At 41.3% G+C, this 9,173-nt stretch overlaps 1 protein-coding gene across 3 annotated transcripts in view; it reads left to right on the top strand.

Annotated features, from left to right (window-relative positions):
- MTIF3 (mitochondrial translational initiation factor 3) overlaps window positions 1-9,173 on the top strand; it is a 15,092-nt gene that overhangs the window by 3,619 nt on the left and 2,300 nt on the right. For 2 of the 3 annotated variants that reach the window (XM_017537513.2, XM_017537512.2), the window contains exons 2-3: window positions 2,369-2,436; window positions 6,638-7,098. In XM_017537513.2, the coding sequence (XP_017393002.1) occupies window positions 6,639-7,098 (460 nt within the window). In that variant the 5' untranslated portion in view covers window positions 2,369-2,436; window position 6,638. Of the gene's footprint in view, window positions 1-2,368; window positions 2,437-6,637; window positions 7,099-9,173 lie in introns of those variants that run through there. The other variant, XM_037741692.1, reaches the window with a different exon arrangement.

Raw genomic sequence — 9,173 nt, forward strand, 5'->3', positions numbered from 1 at the left:
TTTTTTTTTTTAAATAGAATTTTGCTCTTATGGCCCAGGCTGGAGTACAATGGCACGATCTCCGCTCACTGCAACCTCCACCTCCTGGGTTCAAGTGATTCTCCAGTTTCAACCTCCCAAGTGGCTGGGATTACAGGCGTGTACCACCACGCCCAGCTAATTTTATATTTTTAGTAGAGTTGGGGTTTCTCCATGTTGGTCATGCTAGTCTCAAACTCCCAACCTCAAGTGATCTGCCCGCCTCAGCCTCCCAAAGTGCTGGGATTACAGGCGTGAGCCACCGCTCCCGGCTCTTACTCCTTTTCTTAAAGTTCTTTTTTTTTTTTTTTTGTCCTAATCCAGTGGTTCTGAACAGGATAAGGAAGAGGAAACATCTGTATTTTGAAAAGCATCTCCAGGTGATGCCAGTAGGCCCTGGTTTCTGAGAAACACTGCCCCAGCGTATACAGGTTAACTTTCAACCGTTCACTAGCAAAAAAATTGTGCAAGCTCTTCCTCAAACCGAAATCATCACCATTGTATTTTTCAGAATTTTTTATTTCAGTAGCTTTTGGGGTACAAGTGGTTTTTCATTACATGGACAAATTCTGTAGTGGTGAATTCTGAGATTTCAGTGTGCCATCACCTGAATCATGTACATTGTACCTAATGTCTACTTTTTTTATGCCCGCCCTCCTCCCATCCTCCCCATCACCATTTATGATGAAACTTTTAGACTTGAGTTTGAGGAAAACTAAATGAAGAAATAAAGGCAATATGCATTACAAAAAAAATCAGAATTTAAAATTTGTAAAGTTCCTTATTTATGGGTCGCTTAGATATAGGCTTGAAACTGATAAAGGGAATTTTTTTAAAATTATGTACAAAGCCAGAATGCCAATGCATTAAATTACAGTGAAATTTGGAACTTACATAGACTACAATAGTTACATTGGCGTTACTAGTGAACCCTTCCTCCCTCTAGACTATTTGTTCTTTAAAAATGTATTGAACACACATATAACTATAACCTAGATTCTGCAAATGCTGCCATAGGTGCATCGTTTATATTTCCTGCTAAATGGTTTCAAAGTAAGTGACAGATGTCATGACACTATCCTAAATACTTCAGTGTCTGTTTCTTAAGAATTTCATTTTCACACCTAAGGAAATTAATAAGCCGGGCGCGGTGGCTCATGCCTGTAACCACAACACTTTGGGAGGCCAAGGAGGGTGGATTGTTTGAGGTCAGGAGTTCAAGACCAGCCTGGCTAACATGGTGAAACCCCATCTCTACTAAAAATACAAAAATTAGCCAGGCAGTAGTGGTGCATACCTGTAATCCCGGCTACTTGGGGGGCTGAGGCAGGAGAATCGCTTGAGCCTGCGAGGCGGAGGTTGTGGTGAGCCAAGGTCACCCCACTGCACTCCAGTCTGGGTGACAGAGTGAGACCCTATCTCAAAAAAAAAAAAAAAAAAAGGAAAATTAACAATACTTCCCTAATAGTAGCTAATACCTATTCCCTATTCAGATTTTTCCCTCATTCCCAACATGTCTTTTCAGCATAATTATGTCTTGTGGATTTTTTACTCAAGAATAGCTTCCCCCTTCCCTTTCCATTCCCAATAGCCTTGGCTTTTTTAGACACTAACCAGTTGTCTTGTCCCATCTGGATTCGACAAGCTTGTTTCCTTGTGCTGTCTTCTATTTTGTTCCTCTGAGTCTGGCCCTTGTATCCCCTGGAAACTGGAAGTCAGGTCCTGACCCTGCATCAGGTTCAGGTCGTATCTTTTTGACAAGGCTGCTTCATAGTAGGCGCTGTGCACTTTGGGTGGCTTCCCATCCAGATATGTGACAAGGATGGCAGGTTGTCCCACTGTTAGACATGCCGAATCTGATGTTTGGTTAGGATGACAGACAGCTGTCTCCTCGGCAGATATGCTTTTCCATTTCGGTTTAAAGTAATCTGTGGGTGACCCTTTGGCATCAGCTCTCTTGCATCCATCCCTGCCTGAATCAGTGGTTTCATTGAGGTTGGAAAAATGGTGATTTTCTTTCTTTAAAAAAACAAAAACAGTGTCTTGCTCTGTTGTCCAGACTGGAGTGCAGTGGTGCGATCACAGCTCACTGCAGCCTCAACCTCCTGGGCTCAAGTGAACCTCTTTCCTCAGTCTCCCAAGTAGCTGAGAGTACAGCTGCGTGTCAACACACCCAGCTAATTTATTTTTTGTAGAGACTGGGTCTTGCTACGTAGCCCAGGCTGGTCTCAAACTCCTGGCCATAAGTGATCCTCTCACCTTGGCTTCCCAAAGTGCTGGGATTACAGGTATGAGACATCGTGTGTGACATGATTTTCTAATTAATTTATTTTTCTTTTGTTTTTATTAGCTGTCATTCTCCTTTAAAGAAGAGCTTTTCCTCATCAGCAAGGGATGATTACATTTCTTCCTAAAAAGGTAGGATAAATGCTCAGTTTTTAAAATTTAATTACCAATTTTCAAAGTAAAGAATCAAGATAATAGTCCCATGCAGTTGTGGCAAATTATCATTTTCATAGATTTTTGCATATTCAGTGTGTTGCCATGAATGACAGTAATTATGCCTTAATGTTTAAATTACACCAGAATTGACCAGTGGGAGTCTCTTCATGCTGCCAAACTGTAAATGACATGTAAACAAACAAAATCATGATGCCGTCATGAAAATCTGAAAGCTAGATAGTTGATGAAATAAAGGAACTGTTTTTAATTGGGATCGTGTTATTGTGATTATCAAAAATATTAAAGAGTACCTCTTAGAGATAACATACCATTTACCGAACAAGTAGGATTGACTTTGAAATAGTTCCTGGATGTTGGGGAGGGAGATAGTTGAGGGGGTAAAGATGAAACCATATGCTGTTTATTATCCAGTTGTTTCTGTACAAGGTTGAAAAGCTTCCTAATAAAAAGTTTTAAAATTATGAATTCATGTTGATAGCTGCAATTTAAATTTAATATTACAGGTTGTTTTAATTTTGTATTTATATTTTTATCTATAAGGGCCTATTTTGAAGAAACATATATTTTCAGTTTTGCTGATTTAAAGCCAGTATTGAGTTATTATTAAAGCTTAATTGCAGTGAATTGCATTGCCTGCTATATACATCAAAAACATTTGAAGCTTTTTAAAAATTTAAGTTTAAATTTGAATAATGGCAAAAGACGTTAAAAATTATATAGTTCCAGTGTTTTTCTACTCTTTCCTTTTCCTTCATTTCCTTCTTGGAAAGTGTTTTTAAAGCTTTTTAGAAAACGTACATCATTTTTCTGAAACAGTCTTTATTTTTTAAATAAATAAAATGTATTTTGAAGTATAAAAATAATACTTTCTCATTTAAAAAAATTGAGAAATACTGGCAATTAGAAAAAATAGGGGAAAGAATTGCTTTTGCCTTCAACCTCAGCATTTTTATAATTTTTTCCCATCTTTTCCTATATCTAGTTATTTTGTTTGCTTGTTTGCAAAAATCCTACATTTTGAAATATTTTTATTTTCATATGTTGATAATTTATTAAACAAGGCACTTTAGCTTTTATTTGTAACTACTAAGGGAAAAAGATAGCCAATATTGAGTTATTAGTATTAAAACTTAATTGCAGTGAACTGTTTTGTCTACTGTATACATCAAGAAAATTTAAATAATTTATATATACCTATTTAGTAACATGATTTTACACGTGGTAACTTCTATATCCTTGTTGCTAATACAGACTTTGGAAAGAAGCGACACTGATTCTAGACATAAAGTTTATAGAGCAGGCTTGTAAGCAGGAACTTACAGTCCACTAGCAGAATACCTAATGAAATTTGGGACGGGATGCTGCTGCTAGTTTTCTGATGATAAGTGAAAAAAAAAAAACTTCTCTGATCTCTTCAGATTTTTCTTCTTTTTTGGTTTGGAGGCTTCCACCATTCACAAAAGATCTGACGTTTTATTAAACGGTGTTTCGGTGACTTAAAAGCAGTTTGCTCCCACTTTAGAGCCTTTATAGCATCTACAGCTGGAGGTAATCTACAACAGGGGGTAATAACCATAAATCAATGCATGTCATACACAGTGGATGGAGCATCTGGCCACAGGTCCTCACAAAGACTGGGAGCATCTGAAATGCCAGCTAGAAATGTGGGGGGTGTGGCTTGTAGGCATTCCTGTGCATTGGTGGGGTGTGACACATCCGAAGGCATAGAGGTTCAATGCCAGCAGCCCTGCCATAGCTCCTTGGCTGTTTCCTTTGGCCTGTGGATTCATTTGACAAGTACATGCTGAGCCAGGCAAGGTAATGGGTTTGAGGTTTGGGGTGTGCTGTTTTGTAAAGGGGTCAGGGAACGGCTCGCTGAGTAGGTAGCATTTGAGCAGAGAAGAGGTAAATGAACCAAAGGCTGTCTGAGGGAAGAGTGTTGCGGGGAGAGAGAACTTCTGGGTGCAAGGACTCAGAAGAGGGGTGTGTTCAGTGTTTACAAGGAAGCCAGAACAGAGTGAGCCAGAGGAAGCACAGTTGTCACAGGCCAGGTCACAGAGGGCATGGTAGGTCATTACAAGGACTTGGCTTTTACTTGGAGTGACATAGGACCCAGGGGAGGGTTGTGGGGTTGTGGGTAGAGGAGGAACGTGATCCAACTTACACATTTTTAAGGATTTCTCTGTGTGCCCTGGCAGTAATAAACCCTAGGGCGTGAGGGCAGAGGCAGGAAGACCAGGCAGGAAGCTGTCTGCTGTGACGCAGTTGAATGGCACGCGCGGCGGTTTGGGAGTGGGATGATAGCAGTGGAGAAGGTGAGAAGCAGTTATACTGGTTGAACGGCAGGTTTTGCAGATGGATTGTTGAGAGAAAATGGAGAGTCAAGGATAACTTTGGTATTTTTGGCCTGAGCAACCAGAAGAATGTATTGCCATTATATGAGACAGGGGAGACTGAGAGAGGAGCAAGTTTCACATGGAAAGTGAAGCATTGAACTTTGGACATGTTAACTCTCCATGACTTACATATCTAAGTGGAGATGTTGGGTAGGCAGCTTACGCTACAGGTGTGGAACTCAGAAGAGACTGGCAATAGAGCTATAAATTAAGAGTGCTGGGTGTTGCCAAGCTGGGTAAGGAGGGTGTTGAGAATATGCACGTCCATCACTTTCTATTTAATTTACCATATTTTTTTATATCACTCTGGAACATGAGGGATGAGGGATCAGTGGGTTGTACAGCCCAGTGGGATCAAAGCCAGGGACCAGAAAGAATTTCCAGTTTTAAACACCGCAGGAGGTTCTGGGACCATTCTTTGAGAAGCACCCTGAAGACACCTTCTGTTTTCTTATTTCATGTTTGAGAAGTCATACCTTTCTGTTAGTGATTCTCTAATGATTCCTAGCATGCCCTAGATGAGATGAATGGATCCTCTCAGCACTCTTTAAGCCTGTACTTATGATTTACCAAATGCATGAATGAAAGGAGAGAGATGCAGTTCAAACATCAATGTGCCATTTGTAAGTGCTTCAAATTCAATCTTAGACCCATGAAGTAAAACCACGGTCACCATACATGCCTCTGTTAACATTTGGTACTAATACCTGCCTTGCCTTGAGAATGATCTTTATAGTTTATGAGGTCAGCACTTTGATTTATGTCACAGTGTTTTCTGACAGTCTCAGTTATTCTTCCAGTGAGCTGGCTTCTTTCCTGGAGAGGTCCCTTTCCCATAAGGTGTTCCTATCTGCTGTATACCATCAGATGTATTGAAAAGTTGTTAACAGTTAATTATATTAAAAGTTTATCAATTGGTGTTTATGAATCACCAAGCATTTTACATACTGCACCCTCATAAATAAACCCCTAAGATGATATTCACTTTTGGAGTTGGCACTACAAGATACATGAGAGATTACAGTTGGCCCTAGAACAACACCAGTTTGAACTGCATGGGGTCCACGTACATGTGAATTTTCCTCCACCTGTGCCACCCCTGAGAGCACAAGACCAACCCCTCCTCCTGCTCCTCTTCCTCAGCCTATTTGATGTGAAGACAGTAAGGATGAAGACCTTTATGGTGATCCTCTTTCACTTAATAGTAAATACATTTTCTCTTTATGATTTTCTTAATCACATTTTCTTTTCTCTAACCTCCTCTTATAAGAATACAGCATATAATACACACAAAATATGTGTCAATCAACTGTTTATGTTATTTGTAAGGCTTTCAGTCAACAGTAGGCTGTTAGTAAGTTTTTGAGGAGTCAGAAGTTATACACAGATTTTCAACTGCACAGGGGGTGTGTTTCCCTAAGCCCCAAGTTGTTCAGGGGTCAACTAAATAGTCAAACGAGATGATCTGTACAGAAAAAAAAAAAAAAAAGTGAAAACAAAATGCTATGTAAATCCTGTTTACTCTAATAGCCACTTGTCTTGGGGACAGTACCACCATGAGTTAGTCTGGCCAGAGTCACCTGCTAGTCCACTTTATAAGTGTAGACTTTTGTGTGTGGATCTGAAAGTCCAGAGAACAGCATTTCCCTCACACTTGCAATTACAGTCTCCACAGCCTCACACACACCCTGCCACGTACCACAGTGTCAGACCACGGGAATAAGTGATTGAATTTTAATGAACTCTTCTTACTTTCTTAGGATGGCTGCTCTTTTCCTAAAGAGGTTAACACTACAAGCCGTAAAGTCTGAAAACAGTTGGATTAGATGTTTTGGTAAACACATTGTGCAGAAGACAGCACGAGCACAGTCGACCCCTATTGCTTCTGCCCCAAGATTCTCCTTCCTAGTTCATGCAAAAGCCTTTAGTACCGCTGAAGACACCCAGAATGAAGGAAAAAGTGAAAAAAAGAGTGGCACAGCTTTTAGTAACACTGGAAGAAAAATCAGTGAGCGAATTATTCGCGTATTTGATGAGAACGGCAATGATTTGGGAAGCATGCACCGAGCAGATGTGATTAAACTCATGGAGAAGCGAGAGCTGCGGCTGGTTCAAAGGAACGCTAGCGCAGAGCCTGCTGAGTACCAGCTCATGACAGGAGTGCAGATCCACCAGGAACGGCTGAGGCTGAGGGAGATGGGGAAGGCTAACCCCAAAACTGGTAGGTATTTTGCTGTTGGCTCCCTGAATCCTTTAAGAGCTACAAATCAGCAGTTTAAATCCTAGCATTTGTCAAGGTGCCAGTGTCAATAGGGAAATGAGAAACTGGAAAATTCACAATTCCACCACCATTCCCAGTGTCTATGTGTTTGCTCCTTCATTCTTCACTTACATCTGTTCCCTTTTTTCCGTTTTTCCATAATACCCTCCCCATTGTCTCTTCCTTTTAAATCTATGTAAAATGAGGGCACTACCAGGAGAACACACCAACGTGAAGAGAACTCTTTCCCCTGTCCTATGGTCTTCTCCCAGTGCCGCAGCAAGCAGAGTAGCTGATGGGTGAAATGGAATGAGATTAGGAGGGGAGCGTTTAAGTTCCCTGCCCTCTGCCTTTCACTGGGCCACTCATTTAACCTTTCTCTTTTTGTATTTCTTCCCCTTCTTCAGCTCTAAAGTGGAGGTGTTTGGTGAATTATCTGGAAGAATGTTTTTATTTTTTTGAGATGGTGTCTCTGCCTGTCGCCCAGGCTGGAGTGCAGTGGTGTGATGTCGGTTCACTGCAACCTCCTCCTCTCAGGCTCAAGAGATTCTCCTGCCTCAGCCTCTCCAGTGGCTCGCCACCACGCCCAGCTAATTGTTGTATTTTTAATAGAGACAGGGTTTCACCATGTTGGCCAGGCTGGTCTCGAACTCCTGGCTTCTGCCTGCCTCGGCCTCCCAAAGTGCTGGGATTACAGGCATGAGCCACTGTGCCCAGCCTGGAAGTGCCTTTTAAACTCTAAAGTGATTCACAGAGCATCTCCCATCCCAAAGCGTTTTGTTACAATATCAGTAGCAACACTCATTTATATATTTGACCCGTCACTTCACAAGGCACTTGTCTTTTAAGCCTCACAGAAGACATGAATTGGATATTAAGCAAAGATGTTTTTCATAGTTCCCAAAAAGTGCTGATCATTATGAAAGTTCAGTGGATGGTGCATGGGGACAGGCGTCAGATGACTGCTTCCAGCACTGCATGAGGTTGTGTGCCTTCAGAAAATCACGTTATGTGCATTATCCATGGCTCAGTTTTGTAACACCACATTTAACAAGGATGTTGACTGGAAAACAAAAAGTGTATATATATTCAGAAGAGACCAGGGAGGATAATGACATCAAACTATGTCACCAGTCTGGCCAACATGGTGAAACCCCGTTTCTACTAAAAATAAAAAATAAAAAAAGTCACTGGGCATGGTGGCTCATGCCTGTAATCCCAGCACTTTGGGAGGCCAAGGCAGGTGGATGGCTTGAACTCAGGAGTTCAATACCAGCCTGGACAATATAGCAAAACCCCATCCTCATCGCTACAAAAAATTTAAAAATTAGCCAGGTGTGGTGGTGCAAACCTGTGGTTCCAGCTACTCGGGAGGCAGAGGTGGGAGGATCACTTGAGCCTGGTAGGCCAAGGCTGTAGTGAGGAACTATGATCATGCCACTGCACTTTAGCCTGGGTGGCAGAGCGAGACCCTGTCCCAAATAAATCAATAAATAAATAAGAAAGAAAGAACGAAAAAAAGAAAGGGTCTCATTTTGTTGCCCAGGCTGGAGTGCAGTGGTGTGATCTTGGCTCACTGCAGCCTCCATCTCCTGGGATCCAGTAAGCCTCCCATGCAGCTGGGACGACAGGCACACACCACCATGCCTGACTTTTATGTTTCGTAGAGATGGGCCTTGCTATCTTGCTCAAGACAATCTGCCTGCCTCAGCCTCCCAAAGTGCCTGGCCCCCAGTCTTTATGATGAACACTGGTGCATACTTCAGGGTCTGTGAACCTAAATGGATCAAACTGCTCTAGCAGCAGTGTATGCAATTTCTCTACCTCCTCACCTCATACTGTCAGACTCTAGTTTTTGTCATTTTGCGAAATTAACGTGTATTTCACTATCTTTTTTTCTTCGGTGAATTGCCTACTTATACTCCTTTTTCTACTTAGATGGATTATTTTTCTTCCTGATTTATAGGGTTCTCTGTTGTACATGATGCAAAAAAACCTTATCTTGGTTAGATTTTAACTGTTTTTTTTTTTTTTTT

This window comes from Cebus imitator, unplaced genomic scaffold (assembly GCF_001604975.1).
Source record: "Cebus imitator isolate Cc_AM_T3 unplaced genomic scaffold, Cebus_imitator-1.0 Scaffold103, whole genome shotgun sequence".
In the NCBI taxonomy this organism is placed as follows: domain Eukaryota; kingdom Metazoa; phylum Chordata; class Mammalia; order Primates; family Cebidae; genus Cebus; species Cebus imitator.